The sequence below is a fragment of the Lepus europaeus genome, chromosome 3 (genome assembly GCF_033115175.1).
Source record: "Lepus europaeus isolate LE1 chromosome 3, mLepTim1.pri, whole genome shotgun sequence".
Taxonomy (NCBI): domain Eukaryota; kingdom Metazoa; phylum Chordata; class Mammalia; order Lagomorpha; family Leporidae; genus Lepus; species Lepus europaeus.
In genome coordinates this window covers 115,420,392-115,444,187 of record NC_084829.1, presented here as the reverse complement: position 1 = coordinate 115,444,187, position 23,796 = coordinate 115,420,392, and the positions used below count along the sequence as shown (strand labels likewise).

The following is a 23,796-nucleotide window of genomic DNA, read 5'->3' as shown; positions in this document are numbered from 1 at the left end:
TTTCAGAAATAAAAAATAATATGAACAATAAAAAAACTCATTAGATAACCTATAGAGAATGAAATTAATCTTAAAACATAGAAATAGCCAAAACAACTCAAGAAAAAAAATAGGACATCTGACCATAACAAGTGAAGATACTGAGTCACTTACCAAAAACTTCTCAGTAAACAAAAGCTCAGCATCAGATTGCTTCACTGGTGAATTCCACCAACAATAAAGAATTAAATCCTTCTCAAAATCTTTCAAAATATTGTGGCACAGCAGGTTACACTGCCACTGCAGCACTGGTATCCTATATGGGCACTAGTTTGAGTCCCTCCTGTTCCACTTCCAATCCAGCTCCCTGCTAATATGCCTGGAAGGCAGCAGAGGAAAGCCCAACTGCTTGGGCCCCTGCGTACATGAGGAAGACCCAAAAGAAGCTTCTGGCTTCCGGTCAGCCCAGCTCCAGCTATTGCAACCATTTGGGGAATGAACAAGCATCTCTCCCTCTCTCAGTCTCTGTAACTCTGCCTTTCACATAATAAACGCTTCTAAAATGTAGAAGAGAACACAACAATTACAGTAAACTGAACCCAGTAGTGTATTAAAAGTATTATATACTTAGACAAAATGAGATTTATTCCAGGAATGAAATGACGGTTCAATATACAAATATCAGTATAATAAACCACATTAATAGAATGAAGAGAAAAAATATGATCATGTCATCTGATGTAAAAAAGGCATTTCAAAGAATTCAGCACCATTTCACAACCCCCCCAAAAAAAACTACCTCAACAAATCAGAAGGAAACTATCTGAACACAATAAAGGACATTTACCCAAAAAAAAAACAAAACAAACAAAAAAAACCCTAGCAACAACAAAGAAAACCATGGCTACCATATTCAACTGTGAAAGAATGGAAGCTTTCAACTCCAAAATAAGAAACAGTAAAAAGTTACTTACTTTCCCCACTTCTTTGCAACACAGTACTGAAACTTCTTGTCAGTACAATGGAAGTTCAAGCAATTACAAACAGAAACAGAAATGAACTGGAAGGCAAGAAGGGGAAGTATATTCACAGAGGAAAAGTTCTTACATAAAGAATTCCAAAAGAACCTACAAAATAACTATTAGTGTAAATGAATTCAACAAAGTCACAAGCTAGAAGATCAATACACAAAACACAGCTGTATTGGATATAAGATCACTGAACAGGAGCCAGCATTGAGGCACAATGAATTAAGAACCACCAATGCTGGCATTGCATATGAACCCTGGTCAGAGTCCCAGCTGCTCCACTAGCACTCCAGTTTCTTGCTAATACACCTGGAAAATAGCAAAAGATCCCGGGCCCCTGGCACCTACACACAGGAAATCCAGATAGAGTTACAGGCTCCTGGCTGAGGCTCTCTGTGGCCATTTGGAGAGTGAATGAGCTGATGAAAAATCTCTCTGATTCTTTGTCTCTTCTTCTGTCTCAGTTACTCTGTTTTTCAATAATATTTCTTTAAAAATAGATCAATGATCCAAGTTCCTGCTGTGGTCTGGGAAAGCAGTCGAAGATGGCCCAAGGCCTTGGGCCCCTGAACCTATGTGGGAGACCTGGAAGGAGCTCCTAGCTCCTGGCTTCAGAATGGTGCAGCTCCAGCTGTTGTGCCATCTGGGGGAGTGAACCAGTCGATAAAGACCCCCCTCTCCCTCCCTCCCTCTCTCTCTCTCTCTCTTTCTCTGCCTTTCCATAGCTCTGCCTTTCAAATAAATAAATAAATCTTTAAAAAAAATACATCAGTGAAAAAGTAAAAAAAAAAAAAAATGCCAAGTGTAATAGCATTAAAAAGAGTAAAATACAAATGTTCCTCAATGAATGATGGTGTTACCTCCCAATAAGCTTATTGCAAAATGAAAATATTTTAAGACAAAAGTGAATTTAGTGGGTCCGGCTCTGTGGTGCAGCGGGTTAAAGCCCTGGCCTGCAGTGCTAGCAGCCCATATGAAGCCGGTTCGAGTCCCGGCTGCTCCACTTCTGATCAAGCTCTCTGCTATGGCCTGGGAAAGCAGTCGAAGATGGCCCAAGTCCTTGGGCCCCTGCACCCATTTGGGAGACCTGGAAGAAGCTCCTGGCTCTTGGTTTCAGATCAGCTCAGCTCTGGCCATTGTGGTCATTTTGGGAGTGAACCATTAGATGGAAGACCTCTCTCTCTCTCTCTCTCTCTCTCTCTCTCTGGCTCTACCTCTCTCTGTAACTCTGTCTTTCAAATAAAATGAATCTCTTTTTAAAAAAGTAAATTTAATACATCTGAACATCATAACTTAACAATAGTATACTGTAGAGTATCAGTTGTTTACTTCATATTAGCATGACTGCCAGGAACTGTGGCTCCCTGCTGCTGCCCAGCATCATGAGAGTAACATACCATATATCATTAGTCCAGGAAAAGGTCAAAATTCAAATTTCCAAGTACAGTTTCTCCTGAATTGTATCACTTTCATACCAATAAAAACTCCAAAAAATTGAAAGCTAAATAAATCATGCTATGTCAGAGACTATCTATACTTTGAAAAAGAAAAAATTAACCAAGGAGGTATAAGTCTTGTACACTGAAAACTATAAAATGTTGTTAAAATGAAATATCTAAACAAAATAAATAATATCTCATGTGCATGGAACGGAAGACAATATTGTTAAGACAGTATTTTCCAAGGAAATCTACAGACCTGATAGAATCACTATCAAAAAGATATGGCCCACGGCCAGCATTGTGGTAAAGTGGGTTAAGCTGCCACCTGTGAAATCAGCATCACATATGGGTACCAGTTCAAGTCCTGGCTGCTCAACTTCCAATCCAGCTCCCTAACGGCCTGAGAAATGTAGCAGAAGATAGCCCAAGTACTTAGTCCTTGTATTTACACAAAAGACCTGTATGAACCTCCTGGTTTGGCCAGACCCAGCCCTGGCCTAGGTGGCTATTTAGGATATGAACCAGTGGATAGAAGTTCTCTTTCTTTCTCCTTTTCTCTCTGTAACTTTTTTTTTTAAATTAATGTATTTGAAGATAGTGGCTCTCAAGTGTCTGCAACTGTCAATCTTGAAAAAGAGTAAGCTGGGGGGGGGGGGCTCCAAACGGAAAGGAAACAAAGTTGCTAAGCCTTCGCTCAACAAGGCCGCTAAACCTTTGCTCAAGTTTGCCGCACTTCCGCATCCCAGTGACTCAGCATTTCCAACAATCCAAGATGGCCCCTGGGGGAGGTACCTAGCCTGACAGGAGACTTCCATATTCATGGACAGTATGTGTCCTCGGCTGTGATAGGCCCTTGAGGGTGTGCCCGGCTCGTGTCCTGCCTTACCTTTCAGCTGGTTGGCTTGGTTCCCTTGTGCCCTGGAGAGACCCCTTTCTGTGTGTATAAAAGCTCTTCCCCTCCCAATAAAGTCGAGAACCTGGCTGCACCCTGGGCGTTGACTGATCTCCCAGCTCCTGTGTGGTTCCTCTGCCGCCGACACTCATCATCCTGCTCGGCCCCTGAGCTCCCCAGGCTGGCCCTAAGGAGCTCTATCGGACCTGCTGCCCCGTGACGAGCAGCAGTTGGAAAACTCACATCTCTTTTGATAGTTATGGCTATCAAAATAGTTTGGTACTGGTACATATACAAATCAATAGAATAGAATTAAAAATCTAGAAATAAACTCACGCGTCTACAATCAAATAATTTGCAACAAGGTACCAAGACCATTCAATTGGGAAAGAAGACTCTCCCCAACAAATCATGCTGGGACAGGTGGATGTCTATGTGCACCTTGATATTTTTTAGTACTTAAGGATTTGATACACATTTCTCCAAAAGAGATATACAAATGGCCAACACTCACATGAAAGGACGTTCACTGTCATTGGGGAAAAGCAACTGAAAGCAGAATGAGATAATACCTTATACCTTCTAGGATGATTTAAATCAAAATAATAGTTGATATGAATTCTTGGTGAGGATGTAAAGATGGGAATTTAAGATGGTAGAGTTGCTTAGGAAATAGTTTGGTAGTTACAAAAAAGTCAAAGATAACAGATACACATGCAAATTCTTCTTCTAGGTGTACTACATACCCACAAGACTTGAAAACCCATGTTCAAACAAAAACTGTACATAAATGCTCAATGGCACAATTATTTATAGTGGTCAATAATCAAATGATCAAAATGCCCATCAACTGACAAATGGGTAAACAAAATACATGCTCTACAATGGAATATTATTCTTCCATAAAAATAAAGTACTAACACATGTAACAACATGGAAACAATACACTAACAGGAACAAGTCAGTACAAAAGGTCATATATTATATGATTCCATTTATATGTCAAATCAAGTACAGGAAAATCCACAGAAACAGAAAGCATACTTGTGGTTTCCAAAAACAATGGGGAAATGGCATATAACTGCTTAATGGGTAATGGGTTTCTATTTGTGGTTGTAAAAAGGTTCTGGAACTAGGGAATAGTGATATTTGTTCAACACTAAAATGTACTTCATGCCACTGACCTATACAATTGGTTAGTTTTATGTTATTTATATTTCACCACATTGAAAAAAAGTCTGTCCTTAAAGTATCACTATAAATAGATTTGAGTCCTCCTAAAAATACAATTCATTTAGAAATAAGAGTTAAACTAATTGTGTGTATTAGGGTTGACAATTTTTTTTTCAATAAATATTTCATGCTTTGTAGGCACTCTTTTTCTGTTGCAACTGAACTCTGCTGATGTAACAGGAAAGCAACCAAGACATTAAGTGATCGAATCTGGCTCTGTTTAATAAAACTTAATTTACAAAAGCAGAAAGCAAGCCAGATTTAGCCTGAAGGCTTAAAGTTGGCCAACTATTAATATACATTGTTTTTTTTCTGTATCAATATCGTTACTATGAGAAAGTAAATCCTTTCTTGCTATATTATATGCTGAAGTAGAATTAAATTAAAATAATAAAGTTTCAGCATGAAATCTATAAAACTTAAAGATTCACATTTACTGAGAATAAAATGAATTACTAATAAAATTCATTCAAATAGAATTAATCAAATGACAGGTACATAAAAAGCTTTTATATTTACTTACACATTAGCTAAATGTAAATTTCAATGTGAGAATACATAATTCATAATAATTTTTAAGCTAACAAATCTTCATTTTGTCCAACTAAATAAGGGCATCTGGTAGTTGACTTATTTCCATTTTTATTACTTCTCTCAATTTTTAAACAAATCTTTCTAATATCAAATTTTATAAAAATGAAACTCTGAAACTAGCTTCTCACAATTTTTTCTGAAATTTACTGTAACTGGTAGTTCTAATTAAACTGTTTATTTACTATTAAGACTTACTTTCTTGTTGGGTTTCTTCAGTTATTATTTAAAAGTCCCTTAAATATTCAAAGGGATTATACATAAGAAGTGTTTACTATTTCATAAACAGTTATCAACCAGAGATATTAACAAACAATAAAATGACCTAGAGATAGAGAATCAGGACTAAAAAGAGAAATAAAGCGCTCAATATGGAAACCATAAAATCAGGTCAGTAAAATCTCAGAAATTTTAAGAGATGTTTTCAATAGAACAGACTTCAAAATGACTTTGATATTGAACTCTAAATTAGTATTTCCTTTTATAATGCAGATAAATTCTGAAATACAATGGAACATCAACTTTGGTAAGCCCACAGTAAATGAAATTTGCAGTAAATGGTTCAATGGCGTGTGTAAAGTAGGTCCCAAATTAATGTTAGTTGAACGAAGTCATGCCAAGATATCACTTCTGTCCACAGAAAGCTAGTTGCTCTAAAGGAGAAAAATGTCTTTTGTAAACTACTATCTAAACATTGATTCTGTTTAATTCTTCAGCTGGCGAGGATGCAGAATGGAATAGAAATTATAAAGGGTAAAAGCTTTCCTTCTAACTACCTGGTACGTAAATTTCTTTCTTATTACTTGCCATTGACATTTAGTCTAAAGAAAGATCATTTTAGTGAATGACAAATTACACATATAAAGACACTTTCAAACTATTTTATTATTTCAGTAAAATATTTTATATGATTGGTAACTGATTTTAAGTAAAATTCTAATCTAAAGAAAAGTCTCTTTCATCTTTCTTCTATAAACCTTTGAAAATAAAAAAGAAAAACCTACTGACACCCTAAATATCTCATCTATTCAAGTATTAAATATTTGCTGTGTTATAAACAACCATATATCCTTGTTCGGTAGAACAATTATTTTAACACAGTAAATAAACATGAAGGAACTAAAAACCACTGGTGAGTTCGTTTTAAGAGACCATGAAAAATGTAGTTATGACATTGTTTGAAATTGTTTCCTGGTTTGCCTACTTTAGGCTACTGCATACAGGGCTAACCAGAAGCAAAATTTTAAAATATTACTGGAGAACTTAATTGTAAATGAAGAACCACAATGAAGTACATAGCTTTCTTTTCCAAAAGGAGTCATAATTTAATTATGATAAATTTAAATAAAGTACTTACTCTAAAAGAGGTGGAAGTATTTCACAGTTCAACACAAAATCTCTGCATTCTGCATTATCACCAGCAATATTACCAAGTGCCCAAACAGCCTTAGCAATATAAGAAAAAAGTGTTATTTTAAAATAGTACCTTAAATAAAATGCTTTCTCTAAGAAGGGAATTTTAGTACAAAATGAACAAAGCAATAGTTTTCAACAATATATGAAATTAAAAGCCAGGGCAATAAGAAAAGAAAATCTACAAAATTTAATTTAATATTATTTCTAATCAAATTGGAAGTGAGAGTATTTTAAAAGTTTCCTTCCAAAACAGTGGAATTTCAGTACTATTCAACAAAGTAAATTTGTTGAATCCACATAGAGAGACAAAAACCATCTATCTGGTGAATTTTCCAATTACTTATACTAGAAGTTTGCCAAGAACTTCTCTTATTAGAAGAGACTGTTTTGGGGCCAGCACTGTGGCATAGAGGATAAAGACACCGCCTGCAGTGCCGGCATCCCATCTGGGTGCCAGCTCGAGACTCAGCTGCTCTGCTTCCAATCCAGCTCTCTGCTATGGCCTGGGAAAGCAGTAGAAGATGGCCCAAGTCCTTGGGCCCTGCACTCGTGTGGGAGACCCAGAAGAAGCTCCTGGCTCCTGGCTTCAAAACGGCGCAGCTCTGGCCTTTGCAGCCAATTGGGGAGTGAACCAGCAGATGGAAGATGTCTCTCTCTCTCTTTCTGCCTCACCTTGTCTCTCTGTGTAACTCTGACTTTTAAATAAATAAATATTTAAAAAAAAAAAAGGGACTGTTTTGTAAAATAACAAAAGTAAATAAAGACAAAGAAAAATGAGGCAATAGCTTAGATTGATCCTGAAAATAAATTTAGGATTAAGACTTCACTTTATGTTTTAAAACGAATGACAGCAAAATGTCAAATTATTCACTTAAATAAGAAATTTTGCAAATTATCATTTTAATATATTTTCACTTAAATATTTTACATAAATACAAAAATACATGTTATTTCTTCAACTGAGAAACTTTAATTTTAACATTTAAAACATGAATTAATATTTTTAACATCTACTCTAGTAGAGCTAAACTTATCTTTAAAGTAAACATACTATCTACCCCATGAAGTATAATAGATTGCTGATGGAACATTACTTAGAATAATACTGTTGGTCAACTTTGGAGGCTACTAAGAGTCTTAAGAAATTTCTATCTTTTGACAGAGTAGTCATTTTCCCTAATGAACCAATATAAAGGCACATTAAGAAGGATAAATAATGATGGATAAATAATGATGCTCATCACTTTTGTACCTTAAGAATATGAAGTTAAAAATAACTCAAATGTACAACAATTGAGGACTAGATAGAATATGGTACATATCTAAGTGGATTTATTAATTAATCAGTAAAATTTTCTTGGAAGAATAACTAACACCAGAAGAAAGGCTTCCAAAACAAAAGAAAGGCTTAAAACAAAAATGCCAAAATACTTGATTTTCTAGAAGAGTACAATTATATAATACTAAATTTTCCCTCATAACAAATTTATTCATGAATTTTATGAAAATGGTTCTATTAAAAGTAAAATGATATTTAAAAGTAACAACAAAATAATCCACATACATGCAAAGAATAAGGAGTCAGTTTAGCCCCGGTTTAAAACCTGGTTCAGCCATTCCCTATGATGGATATGTTACTAACTTTTCTGTGGCTCAGTACTGCTCTTTATAAATAGGAATAGTAATTCCTGTGCTAGATGAGATCACTTACAGGGAATCCAGGATTATGCCTCAGAAAATTCATTGCTCTTACAATTATGCACTACAAAGAAACTACTATATTTTAATAAATCCACAGTACAGGCAATTATATACAAAAATGGAATATAATCATAATTGCAAATGGTACTTTGAAAATTTAAATATAGCTAATAAAACAGTATAAATTAGAAACTTACTTGTTCCTGAACATCTTCATGTTCTGAATTAAGAAGTTTGATAAAAATTGGAACAGCCCCTGTTTCAATCACTACTTTGGTATGTAGAAAAGTTCCAGATGCTATGTTAGTTAATGCCCATGCAGCTTCAAACTAAAAGGAACAAAAAGTGAAATAAATGAAAACAGCAAAGAAACATCAGAAAGGAAAAGACTAAAGATTCAGTTAGACAAGTCTAAAAGAAAGACTGATTTGGATTATTCAGATTCACTGTGAAGTTGGATTTCCTATATAGAAACTCTTAATTAAGAAGTGTTTTTTCACTCTGGAAAAATAAGAACTCAGAATATAATGAAAATATAAACACATTTGAATTTATACTTTAAAAAACTGCTTATTATTGAGAATCAAGTGTTCTCCAGCAAGTAGTTTATATAAATAAGATATATTACTTCTTTATAGAAAGCTTTTAATAAATATAAATTTCAAAATACAAATTTTGGATTATAGTGGATCTTCCCCCCATACCCACCCTCCCACCCCCAAAGCATTCCACCTCCTACTCCCTCTCCTATCTCATTCTTCATTAAGATTCATTTTTAATTATGTTTATACACAGAAGATCAACTCTATATTCAGTAAAGAGTTCAACAGTTTGCACACACAGACACAGGAAGTATAAAGTACTGTTTGAAGATTAGTTTCACTGTCAATTCTCATAGTACAACACATTAAGGACAGAGGTCCTACATGGCGAGCAAGTGCACAGTGACTAATGTTGTTGATTTAACAATTGACAGTCTTATTTATGACATCAGTGATCACCCAAGGCTCTTGTCATGAGCTGCTAAGGCTATGGAAGCATCTTGAGGCCACAGACTCCAACATTATTTAGAACTTAAACTGATCACTTTAACTATTAAGATGGCATTGGTACCTGCCAACTTAATAGGATTTGGAGTACCATGGCAAGTTTTTAGCTTTACCCTTAGGGGTAAGTCCAAGGGAATGTGTGCCAAACTGTATAGCTCCTCCCTCTCTTATACTTGCTTTTATTTTTAACAGGGATCAATTTCAACCAGATTTAAACACCTAAGAATACTTCCGTGTTAAGTATTTCCTTCTAGGTGCTCAGTTAGTTGTCATAGATCAGGGAGAACATGTGATATTTGTCCTTTTGGGTCTGGCTAATTTCACTCAGCATGCTGTTTTTCCAGATTCCTCCATTTTGTGGCAATTGACCAGATTTCATTTTTTTTTTTTTTTACTGCTGTGTAGTGTTCCATAGAGTACATATCCCATAATTTCTTTATCCAGTCTTGCATTGATAAGCACTTAGGATGATTCCATGTCTTAGTTATTGCAAATTGAGTTGCAATAAACATTGAGGTGCAGATAGCTATTTTATTTGCCAGTTTAATTTCCCTTGGATAAATTCCGAGGAGTGGGATGGCTGGGTCGTATAGTAGGGCTTTATTCAGATTTCTGAGGTGTCTCCAAAGTGTCTTCCATAGTGGCTTTTGCCCAGTTTGCATTCCCACCAACAGTGAATTAGTGTGCCTTCTTCCTAACATTCTCACCAGTATCTGTTGTTTGTTGATTTTTATATAAAAGCCATTCTAAACAGGGTGAGGTGAAACCTCATTGTGGTTTTGATTTGCATTTCAGTGATGGCTAGTCATCCTGAACATTTTTTCATACGTCTGTTGGCCATCTGGATTTCCTCTCAGAAAAATGTCTGTTTAGGTCCTTGGCTCATCTCTTAAGTGGTTTGTTTGTTTTGTTGCTGTGGAGTTTCTTGATGTTTTTGTAGATTTTGGTTATTAATCATTTATCAGTTGGGTTACTTGCCAATATTTTCTCCCATTCTGCTGGTTGCATCTTCACTTTGCTGTTTCTTTTGCAGTACAGAAACCTCTCAATGTGATGTTATCCCAACTGTTCATTTTGCCTTTGGCTGCCTGTGCCTCTGGGGTCTTTTCCAAGAGGTCTTTGCCTGTGTCAATATTTTGCAGGGTTTCTCCAGATGTTCTCTAATAATTTGATGGTGTCAGGTTGTAGATTTAGATCTTTAATCCATGTTGAGTAGATTATTATGTAAGGTATAAGGGAGGGGTCTTGGTTCATATTTTTGCATATGGAAATCTAGTTTTCCCAACACCATTTGTTGATAAGACTGTCCTTGTTCTAGAAATTGATTTTAGCTACTTTGTCAAAGTTAAGCTGATTGTAGAAGCTTGTATTGATTTCTGGTGTTTCTATTCTGTTCCATTGGTCTATCAATCTGTTTCTATATCAGTACCAGGCTGTTTTGATTACAACTACCCTGTAGTTTGTCTTGAAATCTGGTATAAGGTTGCTGTAGTTTTTTGTTTTTTGTTTTTGTTTTTGGACAGGCAGAGTGGATAGTGAGAGAGAGAGAGAGACAGAGAGAAAGGTCTTCCTTTTTGCCGTTGGTTCACCCTCCAATGGCCGCTGAGGCCAGCACATCGCACTGATCCGAAGCCAGGAGCCAGGTGCCTCTCCTGGTCTCCCATGCGGGTGCAGGGCCAAGGACTTGGGCCATCCTCCACTGCCTTCCCGGGCCATAGCAGAGAGCTGGCCTGAAAGAAGGGCAACTGGGATAGAATCCAGCGCCCCAACCGGGACTAGAACCCAGTGTGCCGGTGCCACAAGGCGGAGGACTAGCCTGTTAAGCCACGGCGCTGGCCAAGGGTTGCTGTAGTTATTCAGGGTCTCCTGTTTTCCATATGAATTTCAGCATCATTTTATCTAGATCTGAGAATGGCTTTGGTTTTTTTTTTTTTTATTGGTATTGCATTGAATCTGTAAATTGCTTTTGGAAGAATGGACATTTTGACGATACTGATTTTTCCAATCCATGTGCATGTTAGATTTTTTCCATTTTTTGTTATCTTCGCCTATTTCTTTAAGTGTTGTAATTCTCATCAGAGAGTTCATTGACATCCTTGGTTAAGTTTATTCTAAGGTAATTAATTTTTTGTATCTATTGTGAATGGGATTGATCTTAGTTCTTTCTCAGTTATGGCATTGTCTATGTATATAAAGGCTGTTGAATTTTGTGCATTGACTTTATATCTTGCTACTTTACCAAACTCTCCTATGATTTCCAATAGTCTCTTAGTGGAGCTCTTTAAATAACTGTTTGTTCCATTTGGTCTACAGTGTTGATTAAATCTGCTGTTTTCTTGTTGATTTTCTGTCTGGCTGATCTGTCCATTACTAAAAGTGGAGTACTGAAGTCCCCTAGTACTATTGTATGGAGTCTAAGTCTCCCTTGAAATCCCTTAACATTTCTTTTAAATAGCCAGGTGCCCTGTAATTAGGTGCATATACAGTCATAATAGTTACATCTTCCTGTTGAATTGATCCTTTAATCTTTATATAGTGCCCTCCTTTGTCTCTTTTAAAAGTTTTTCTGTTAAAATCTATTTTGTCTGATATTAAGATGGCTACACTAGCTCTTTATTGATTTCTGCTGGCATGGAATATCTTTTTCCAACCTTTCACTTTCAGTCTGCATGCACCTTTGTTGGAAAGATGTGTTTCTTGTAAGCAACAAAGAGATAGGTTCTGTGCTTTAATCCATTTAGCCAGTCTGTACGTTTTAACTGGAGACACGAGGCCATTTACATTCAATGTGATTACTGATAAGTAATGACTTTGCCCTGCCATTTTTCCAAAGATACTTAAACTTTGAAATTCCTTTGATCTTTTACTGATATTCTTCCTTTACCTTCTTTCAGATTGATGACCATGTTTCTGTGTGTAACACATCTTTAAGCATCTTTTGCAAGGCTGAAGGAGTGGTGACAAATTCTTCCAATTTCTGTTTGCTATGAAAGATCTTTATTTCTCCTTCATTCACACATGAGAGCTTTGCAGGATATAATATTCTAGGATGACAGTTTTGTTTTTTTTTTCTTAGTACCTGGGCTATATCTCGCCATTCCCTTCTAGCCTCTAGTGTTTCTGATGAGAAGTCTACTGTGAGTCTAATTGGAGATCCTCTGAAGGTAATCTGGCATTTTTCTTTTGCACATTTTAGAATCTTTTCTTTATGTTTCACTGTGGTTAGTTTGATTACAATGTGTCGTGGTGAGGGTCTTTTTTAGTCTTGTCTATTGGATGTTCTGGATGTGTGCTTGGATATCTCTTTCTTTTTCCAAACCTAGCAAGTTTTCTGCTAGTATTTCACTAAAAATGCCTTTTAATCATTTGTTTCTCTTCATGCCTTCAGGAACTCCTAGAACCCAAATGTTTGACTTATTATAGTATCCTGTAGATTCTCAACAATGTTTGTTAGATTTCTAATTTCTTCTTCTTGCCTTTGGTTTGACTGTATGCTTTCCTGTGCTCTGTCTTTTTAGCCTGATATTCTCTCTTCTGCCTCATTGATTCTGTTTTTAAGGCTCTACACTGCATTTTTTATTTGTTCTATTGAATTCATTTAATTTTGACTTCTCTTTAATATATCAATTTCATGTTACCTTGAATTTTTCAATTCATTTTGATTCCTCCTTAAGATTTCAATTTCATGAGAAAAATTTTCTTTCTGCATGGATTTCAGTAGTTTGTGTGTTTGCTTTTGATTACCTCTATGTAATCTTACGATCAATTTTTTGAGCTCCATTTCTTGCATTTCTCTGTCTCGTCATCTTCATAATCTAGTATTGTAGTGTCATATTCTTTTGGGAGTATCATATTGTCTTCCTTATTCTTGTTTCTTGGATTGTTGTGTTTGTTGTTCGGCATTTGTGAAGATATGACTCTGAAGACAAGTGGATTGTCTGCTTTCAGTGAATCTCTAGAGGCTTGTAGTGGGTATGGTCAGAGAGCTCTGTTCAGTTCTCCAGGGTTAAGGGTGTGCCTAAGGTGACACACCCAGATTTGGTGTGGTAAATCTTCTCTTTTTTTTGAATCCGAAGGGAAGTAATTCTGCTCAACTGAACTCTTCTCCCTGATGGAGACCAGTACCTGAGTGCTAGCCCCAGTGGGTACAATATTTGTCATCCCTGTCCCAAGGAACACACAGAAGATCTGTGTAGTCCTCCATATAAGTTCAGATTCCCCAGTGATGTCTCTTACCAGGTAACCAGGAGCCCCCAAGCTTGTGGTATCTCCCACTGAGACTGCTTAAAGTTCCAGCCATACCGTGAGTTCTCCCACCACTTTTTTTTTTTTTTTTTTTTAAATTTGTCTGTTTTTCACTGTCCCAGTTCAAAAGCTTCACACAGTCACAAGCTCCTAGCTCCCTGTCATTTTTCCCCATCAGAGTCAGGAGTTTCTGCTCGGCTGACTGCCAGGCACAGACACAAGCTGGTGCAGCTGTTACTTATAACCAAAATAGCACCTGCTCTATCGGCTTCTCCACTTTAGTAAGGTGATTAGAAAGAGAGAAACATGTCTATACCATCCTTTTTTTTTTTTTTTTTTGTTCTCTAGTTTGGCTGGTACATTTTCCCCCACAGGGCTTCAAGGCTTCAAGCCTTATTCCCTCTAGGCTCTTCCGCCAGTTTTTCTCCAGTGGCTTGGGCTACTGCGGTCTCATTTCACCTCACTTTCCAGCACTTGTGCGTAGGCTCTCAGCTCATGGAGTCCCAAGCCATGGGCCGCCCACATCCTCCTTGTAGGTCCATCGTGTCTCTCCAATTCAGTAGTTTTTCCTCTGCCGTTTTTTCCCTAATTCTTCCCTGAGACTGCACTGTCTCCACTTTTTTTAAACTATCTTCTCCTGGGCTAGAGCAGTAAGCTCCCTCCCTACTCTGCCATCTTCGCAGATCCAAGATACATTACTTTTTACAATTATATTCTATTAAGGAACTCAGAATTATAAAAGGTACTACTGTTTCCTTACGGATCATGTATCCTTATTTGGCTAATTTCAGAAACAAGGATGTTTGAAATTGAAAGATGTATGTCTTTGCTCAACATTAAGAGGTCATTATTAATTAAGCACAGTCAGGACAGGGACTTCTGCTATTCTTTTAAATGTCACAACTTTTCAGAATTTATTCATATCAACTCAATCAGGATTCAGATATACTTATACACAATAGTTTTTTCTGTTGTTGTTTTTTTTTTTTTTTTTTGACAGGCAGAGTTAGACAGTGAGAGAGAGAGAGAGAGACAGAGAGAAAGGTCTTCCTTTTTCCGTTGGTTCACCCCCCAAATGGCCGCTACAGCCAGCGGGCAGAGCTGAACTGAAGCCAGGAGCCAGGTGCTTCCTCCTGGTCTCCCATGTGGGTGTAAGGCCCAAGCACTTGGGCCATCCTCCACTGCCTTCCCAGGCCCAGCAGAGAGCTGGACTAGAAGAGGAGTGACCGGGACAGAATCTAGCGCCCCAACCAGGACTAGAACCCAGGGTGCCGGCGTTACAGGTGGAGGATTAGCCTAGTGAGCCACGGCACCAGCCCAAACAATAGATTTTTAATTGAAGCAAACAAGAGAAAAGTCAAGCCTATGCTCCATCATAATGTTAGTGAATAACTGAAAGCAACCTACAAATCCACAGGCAGATTAATCAGTAACTATAACTGACACATCACTGAAACATAGTAAAGTAGTTACTATTATATGTGATACTAAGAAAAAAATTTAAGGGATTTATATAAAAGAATGTAGAGGCGGGCACTGTGGCATAGTGGATAGGGCTGCAACCTGCAGTGATGGAATCCCATATGGGTGCCGGTTCAAGTCTCAGCTGCTCCACTTCTCGTCCAGCTCTCTGCTGTGGCACGGGAAAGAAGTGGAAGATGACCCAAGTCTTTGAGCCCCTGTGCCCATATAGGAGACCAGAAAGATGCACCTAGCTCCTGGCTTTGGATCAGCATAGCTCCAGCCATTGCAGCCATCTGGGGAGTGAATCAGCGGATGGAAGACCTACCTACCTTCCTCTCTCTCTCTTTCTCTCTCTCTCTCTGCATATCTGTTGCTCTGCCTTTCAAAGAAATAAATAAATCTTGAAAAACAAAATGAAGAACATAGTCCTAATCAACTGTAGATTTTTTTTTTTATTTGACAGATAGAGTTAGACAGTGAGAGAGAGAGACAGGGAGAAAGGTCTTCCTTCAGTTGGTTCACTCCCCAAATGGCCGCTACGCCGATCCAAAGCCAGGAGCCAGGCACTTCTTCCTGGTCTCCCATGCAAGTACAGGGGCCCAAGCACTTGGGCCATCCTCCACTGCCCTCCTGGGCCACAGCAGAGAGCTGGACTGGAAGAGGAGCAACCAGGACTAGAACCCAGCACCAATATGGGATGCCAGTGCTGCAGGCGGAGGATTAACCAAGTGAGCCATGGAGCCCACCCCTCAATTGTCAATATTTTTTACAAAGGACACCTAAAAGCTTACTTCATAAAATTCTGCTTGGTATCTTCCAGGAGAAAGCCTACTGATGATTGGCAAACTCATAAATAAAAGGAGACAATTAATATAAAATGAGCCATGAGCAAGTGAGAATTGTGAAAAAACTGAAGTACATGGCAATGATTAAAAAAAAGAGAGAGAGAGAGACCATGGAGCAGGTGTTGTGGCATTGTGCTTTAAGCCACTACTTAGAGAGCTGGCATCACTCTCATTCTCTTTGTCATATTGCCTTTCAAGTTGATGAAAATAAACATTTGAAAAAAAAGAACATTCTAATAACTAAAAAAAAAAAAAAAGACATTCAGCTCTATTTCATCATGATTATGTAGCAGCAATGTCAAATCTTGTGATTTGTCAAAAGAGGCCATCTATAAGTCTGGATGTTCAAATGAAATGCCCTGAATTTTTAAATTCCTCTAATTAACATTTTAAAACATATACAGGCCAACCTGTTTATAGGGCCAACCTGGCCTGTAGACCGCCTATCTGAGGTCTTTCTGTTAGTAAGACTGACTTTTAGTCTGACCTAGCAGATTTCACACATCCTTGCATAACACAGTAGGGACATAGCCACACCAAAACCTTACTCTTGGATTTAATTATGTTTTCATTATATTGACTAAAAATGCTAAAGTTTCCTACATACTTGAATACACGCTCTCTGCATATGCAAACTGTTACTCCTAAAATTAATTTTTCTCTTTTCAGTTAATCAAAGATTATTTCATAAAGACTCATTCTGTAGAGGCTGGCACTATAATGCAACAGGCCAGCAACACCAGCATCCTATATAGGTGCTGGTTCAAGTTCCAGCAGCTTCACTTCTGATCCAGCTCTCTGCTGGTGTACCTGAGAAAGCATTCAAGGATGGCCAAAGTATTTGGGCCCCTGCACCCTTAACAGAGAAGGAATCTCCAGGCTCCTGGCTTCCTTGCAACCATTTGGGGGAGTAAACCAGTGGATGTAAGATCTCTCTCTGAGCATTTCAAGCATGGAAAGCCAAGACACTGTGGCAAAAAAAGATCTACATGAAGAATCTCTGTGAGTGAAATCCCAGTGGAAAGAAGGGGCCATCAAAGAAAGAGGTACTTTTCTCTGAAGAGAGGAGAGAACTTCCACTTTGATCGTGGCCCTGTCTAAATACTGACAGAGTTTGAGGACTCAAAAGGCTTCCATAGCCTTGCCAGCTCATAACAAGAGCCTTGGGTGATCACTGACGTCATAAGTAAGAGTGTCAATTGTTAAATCAACAATAGGAGTCATTGTACTGTTGCTCCTCATGCAGGACCTCTGTCCTTAATGTGTTGTACTATGAGAATTAACGGGAAAAGTAGTCTTCAAATAGTACTTTATACTTTGTGTGTCTGTATAGGAGCAAACTGTTGAAATCTTTACTTAGTATAAGTACTTAGTATAAGTTGATCTTGTATATATAAAGCTAATTAAAAATGAATCTTAATTAAGAATGGGATGAGAGAGGGAGTAGGAGGTATGACAGGCGTTGCGGTGGGTGGGCAGGTATGGGGGTAAGAACCACTATATTCCAAAAGCTGTACCTATGAAATTTATATTTATTAAATAAAAGTTTTCAGAAAAAAAAATCTGTCTCTCCTTCTCTCTCTGTAAACTCTGCATTTCAAATACATCTTTTCTTAATAAAGAAAAGCAAAAAAGCATTGATAAGTAAGAGGTACATCTTGTGTAATTCCTGGAACGAATAAAATTCTACTCTGTATTACAACTACACAATAAAATATAGCAATCAAAGTCAGGAAAAGCAATCATTTTTTACCAGTAAAATATTTGCAAACTTTAGTAATTCAAATCTTAGTGAGAAATTATTTGGAAGGTATCTTAAAACTGGATCATGGTAGGAAAGCAATGCTCTTTAGACAAACCTAACTTGGATCACATTTCCAGTAGATCATACTAATTTATTCTTTTTCCTAAAATAATTAGTTAGTTAAAAATGTTTAAAGAGGTGAAAGTTACATCACTGGGAAGCTAAGAACAGAAAGAAATTTAACCATTAACATTCTAATTTAAGGTTTTCTAAGATAGAAAGTTACTAAAGGTAACTTTTTTTTAGGAATGATTTTATTTACTTTAGCTAAAATTGCTTAAGAAAATAAAAAGTGGGGTGGGAGTTGTGACCCAGCAGGTTAACCTGCTGTCTGCCATGCCAGCATCCCATATAAGCACCAGTTCGAGTTCTGGTTGCTCCACTTCCTATCTATTTCCCTGTTAATGCACATAGAAAAGCAAAGGAAGATGGACCAAGTACTTGGCCCCTGCTATCCATGTGGGAAACGACCCAGATGAAGCTCCTGGCTTACGGATTTGGCCTGGCCCAGCCACAGCCATTGCAGACACTTGGGGAGTGAACCAGAAGATAGAAGACCTCTCTCTGTCTATTCCTCTGTACATAATTCCACCTTTCAAATAAATAAATAAATAAATAAATCTTAAAAAAAAAGATTCCTGAAGAAACTAGCATTGCAACTATATCAAAGGTAAGACAGGTAAATGGCAAAATATTTTCCTTTAACTGACAAGTATTACAGAATGCCCACAATATAGTCAATATTGCAGAAGTTGCTTTCACTAGAAATTAATAGGTCATCTCCAGAAATAAAGAAAGAAAATTTAGACTCACTTGTAAAGTACAATTTTCGTTTCTTTCAAGAAATTTCACAAATCTCTGTACAACTCCTGGCTTTTGTATAACTTGGTCTATTGGTGGATTAGGTTCTAAAAATTGAAAAAAATTAAGTTACTACATAGTTACAAAAAGACAATGATACTATTGCTGAGTCAATCAACAGAGTACATAGAATAAATTTTCAAGAGTTCCCTGGCTCAAATTTAAAGCGCTTGAGCTACAAGTAACTGAAGACAAATGTTTTCATAATTAAAATATTTTGGGGGAAGCAAACTATACTTACTAACTATAATGATAAGAACTTTAAAAAAAAAAATATTTCCTGGCGTGGGCATTGTAGCATAATAGGTTGAACTGATGATAGAGATGCTTGCATCCCATATCTCAGTGCCTATTTGAGTCTTGGTTACTCAGCTTCTGATACAGTTTCCTGCTAATGCTCCTGGAAAGGCAGCAAATTATGGCCAAGTATTTGGATCCCTACCACCAATGTGGGATTTTCAAGCTCCTGGCTTCACCCTGGCCCAGCCATGCCTGTTTTGGGCATTTAGGGGGTAAAACAGCAGGTGAAGATCTCTTGGTCTGCTATCAGTCTTTCCTTGTTTTTGTGTCACCCTGCCATTTGAATAAATATAAAAACAATTCCTATGTAAATATTTAAACTTCCTAAATCTCTGCTTGGGATGCCTATATACCATATCACAGTGCCATGTTTGTATCCTGATTCTTCTACCTAGCTACCTGCTAATATATACCCTGGGAGGCAGAAGATGTCTTTAGTATTTGGGTCCCTGCCACTCACATGGGAGACTAGGACAGAGATCCAGGCTCTTTGCTTTGATCTGCTCCAGGCTGGCTGTTGTGGCCACTGGGGGATGAAACTGTGGATGAAAGACCTGTCTGTCTCTCTCAGCCTTTCAAATAAAACATGAAAATAGGAGCTGGTGCTGTGGTGTAGCAGGTAAAGCCACCGCCTTCAGTGCCGGCATCCCATAAGGGCGCCAGTTCAAGTCCTGACTACCCCACTTCCAATCCAGCTCTCTGCTATGGCTTGGGAAGGCAGTAGAAGATGGCCCAAGTCCCTGGGCCCCTGAACCTGAATGGGGACCTGGAGGAAGCTCCTGGCTCCCAGCTTCAGATCAGCGCAATTCCGGCCATTGCAGCCAATTGGGGAGTGAACCAGGGATGGAAGACCTTTCTCTCTTTCTCTCTCTCTCTCTCTCTCTCTCTCTCTCTGCCTCTCCTTCTCTCTCAGTGTTACTCTTTCAAATAAATAAAAATCTTTAAAAGAAACTCATAAAAATAAACACATAAAAATTTTACAAAGAACTAGGTTTCTCCATCATAAACGTTTTCAGTGTTTTAAATAAAAAGTCTACCTTCTTCAAAATGTCATTTTCAGGTCCTAGAATCAATTAAAATCTTACAGTACTAAAACAGCAACATAATAAAGCAATATACATATATTTTTAATCCTTTTACCCGGGCCGGCGCCGCAGCTCACTAGGCTAATCCTTCGCCTGCAGCGCCGGCACCCTGGGTTCTAGTCCTGGTTGGGGCACCAGATTCTGTCCCGGTTGCTGCTCTTCCAGTCCAGCTCTCTGCTGTGGCCCAGGACTGGGAAGGCAGTGGAAGATGGTCCAAGTGCTTTGGCTCTGCACCCACATGGGAGACCAGGAGGAAGCACCTGGCTCGTGGCTTCAGATCGGAGCAGCACACCAGCCATAGTGGCCATTTGGGGGGTGAACCAACAGAAGGAAGACCTTTCTCTCTGTCTCTCTCTCTCTCTCTCACTGTCTAACTCTGCCTGTCAAAAAAAAAATTAAATAAATAAAAATAAAAAATATAATCCTTTTACCCTCACCTTAAAAAAAACTCAAAACAAAATTATACAATTGTAGTTACCACCTTCGTCTTCTTGTCTTCTTTTTCCACAATAAAATTATAAATTTACAACATTTTCTTTATTTTTAAATTAAGGGAGAGACATTTTGTCTTGCTCTTTTTAAATGGAGATGAGGTTGTGAGAAAGGAAAAAAAAGTAGAGTTTTCTGGGTAAAGGTTTAGGTGATGTAGGCACTGAGACTGTCACTTATATCTGAATATGAAGGTAAATATTAACAAAGTTATGATATACACCTAGATATAAGAATTCAAAAATTCATTCCTCCTGGAGAATTAAAAGCAACACTATTATGGTTACCTTCACCTAAAAGAAAGCAATTAAAGTTTAGTTGGATAATTAGTAACTATAACAGGCTTCATGAACTGTTATTAGTGTTATATTAATTGATACACCAATAGTCTATATAATATAATACAGGCGATAAACTATTATGGAGAAGACTCAATTGTCACTATAGTAATGTAAACACAGCAAAATAAAGGCATAGCTGTTTCAAGCAAGAAAAACTAAGCAAGAATTATACAAAACAATAAAGCTTTGGAGAACTTGCTACAAAAGGAGGACTGACTGAGGTTGAAGGATGACTTATGATTTACATTCAGAAAAGTAGCCATGATAAGGAAATAAAAAGATTTTAGCAAAAGTCACTATCATGACTCTAATCAGAATAAATGCTGAAACTGAGGGTAGCTGGTAGCTGTAGAGTAGCCACGAGCATACAGTAAGAGTCAACGGTAAGAATGCTAGTAAACTTTTTCAAAAGGGGTAAATTTTCTTGCTGTTTTGGTTTTCAGTTCTAGTTCTAGCTGTTCTCCCACATTTTCTACACTAACAGATTAAGTAAAGATATAGTAAGTCTGGTACTTTTCTAGGTCTAATAGATTTGGCAGCAACTCACACCATTGTACTTACAACTTACACCAAATTGTAAAGGAAAACATTTGCACCTGCTGCTGTATGCCACACCTGGGTAAGCATAATATTACTACAAAGAAGAAACAAAGAAAAACAACTGCTAGTAAGAAAAGATGGTTTAACAGAAACAGAATACCTCAAAGAATTACAGCGAGTATACAATTTTGTGATCAAAGAATTCTAAACCTAAACAATTTGCTCAAAGACACAAGGTATTATTTAGATATATAAATTTTTCTGGGGAACAGGAGAAAAGAAAATCCTTCATGCAAAGCTCAAATCATAATAAGGGATTCAATAATAGGGAAGTTGTAGTTGTTATTACAACATTGGTAGCAAATTCTAAAACTCTTAAACATAATTACATGAATCCTTCTAATCAGTTATAATACATAAAAAGAACTTTTGAAACAGAATGTAGCAATTAAAAAAAAATTAAAAATATGCATCTAGACCCTGCAAAAAATCTCAACTACCAAAACAGAAACTGAAGTTTGGTGAGGAAGGATGAAGAAACTATTCTTGATTGCATAAGTATTTCTTAACATTGCTATGTTCTTTCAGCTTGGGAAATAAGTAATGAAAAACAAAAGTTAAAAGTATTTAAGAATACATACTATAATAATAAAGCAAAGGCTGAGGCTGGCACTGTGGTACAGTAGGTTAAGCTACCCTTTGGCAGCACCAGTATCCCAAATGGGTGCCAGTTCTAATCTGGCTGCTCCACTTCTAATCCAGCTCCCTGCTAACACACCTGAGAAAGCAGTGGAGGTTGGCCCAAGTGCTTGGGCTCCTGCATCCAAGTGGGAGACCCAGATAAAGCACCTGGCTCCTGGCTTCATCATGGCCCAGCCATGGCCATTGCAGCCATTTGGGTAGTGAACTAGAGGATGGATGATCCCTCTCCTCTCTCTGTCTCTCCCTCTCTCACTGTAACTCTTTCAAATAAAAATAATCATTAAAAAAAAAAAGAAAAGAAAGCAAAGGCAAAAACCTTGTAATCTATGCTGACCTGACAAGAAAGATTTTTCCCCCATTTATCATGTGCTACAAAATTCTATTTCCCTTAGGCAGACAAGGCAAGTGACTCAAAAGATTTTCAAAAACCTTTTCAGCTCATGTACATAATTGTGCATATTAGAATTACTAATTTTAAATATGAAATATAACACAAAGGTTTAAATTTTTAATAATGAAATCTTATAAACTCAGTATAAAATGGGACAAATAACAAAGATGTAATTATGAATTATCAAGGTCAATAAGGAAAAATATTCAATCTAATCACCAAAAATGTCATACAATGAACTACTATCACATAAACTTTTTTTTTTCTTTTAACAGAGTTATAGACAGTGAGAGAGAGAGACAGGGAGACAGGGAGAAAGGTCTTCCTTTTGTTAGTTCACCCCCAAAATGGCCGCTACAGCCGGCACTGCACCGATCCAAAGCCAGGAACCAAGTGCTTCTTCCTGGTCTCCCATGTGGGTGTAGGGGCCCAAGCACTTGGGCCATCCTCCTCTGCCCTCCTGGGCCACAGCAGAGAGCTAGACTGGAAGAGGAGCAACCAGGACTAGAACCCAGTGCCCAAATGGGATGCTGGTGCTGCAGGCGGAGGATTAACCAAGTGAGCCACGACACCAGCCCCTGCATAAGCTTTTTTTAAAAAAAGATAACTGTGAATGTTAGTAAAAATACAGTGAAATAAATAAAACATGCATAAACTGAAGATAGCAATATAAGTTAGTACAATTTATTCCTTTCGACTATTTGTATTTATGACTAGATAGTAAGGAAGTTTTAGGTAATTTTTTTTTTGTAGCACTGTTTATGATCATCAAAAATTAGGAAGAAATTTAATGATTATTTTATATCCATACTCAATAATGCAATTGTCATTAAAAAAAATCATGTCTGGGTTAAGTGTTTAGCCTACTGGCTAACACACATGCTTTCCACATTAGAGAACGTGGATTTAATCCCTCCTTCTGACTCCTGACTCCAACTTTCTGCTTACACAGCACAGTAAAGCAGTGGTGCTGACTCAGTACTTGTGTTTCTGTTCTTAGCATGGGAGACTTGGATTGCTTCCCCAGTCTCAGCTTCAGCCCTAACCTCAGCCTAGCCCTTAATGTTGTGGGCATTTGGGCATGAACCACTGGATGAGAACTCTGTATGTTTCTGTCTCTGAATAAATAAATAACATTTTAAAAAATCATGTCTAAAAACTACTTCTACAAGAATTTAAAAACATGTATCTCTAACCTTGCTTTTTGGTACCAGGATTAATGATTTTTGTATTTGTATCTTTAAAATTTCATATTTTGCAATTTTTCTATGATTAATATAAGCTGCTTTCATAGCATGTTTAAAAATAGACGCTATTTTAAAGAGAAACTAGAACCTACTTTGTCAGAGAACTGTGTCTCAAAATGAAAATATAATGAAAAAAATCCTAATACAAAAT

At 37.4% G+C, this 23,796-nt stretch overlaps 1 protein-coding gene across 1 annotated transcript in view; it reads right to left on the bottom strand.

The window, feature by feature from the left end:
- The window catches only part of KPNA5 (karyopherin subunit alpha 5), a 78,807-nt gene that overhangs the window by 42,289 nt on the left and 12,722 nt on the right, over positions 1-23,796 (bottom strand). The window contains exons 5-7 of the mRNA XM_062186663.1: positions 18,503-18,597; positions 8,480-8,611; positions 6,523-6,611 (exon numbers count right to left, since the gene is read on the bottom strand). Coding sequence (XP_062042647.1) covers positions 6,523-6,611; positions 8,480-8,611; positions 18,503-18,597 — 316 coding nt within the window. The remainder of the gene's footprint in view (positions 1-6,522; positions 6,612-8,479; positions 8,612-18,502; positions 18,598-23,796) is intronic.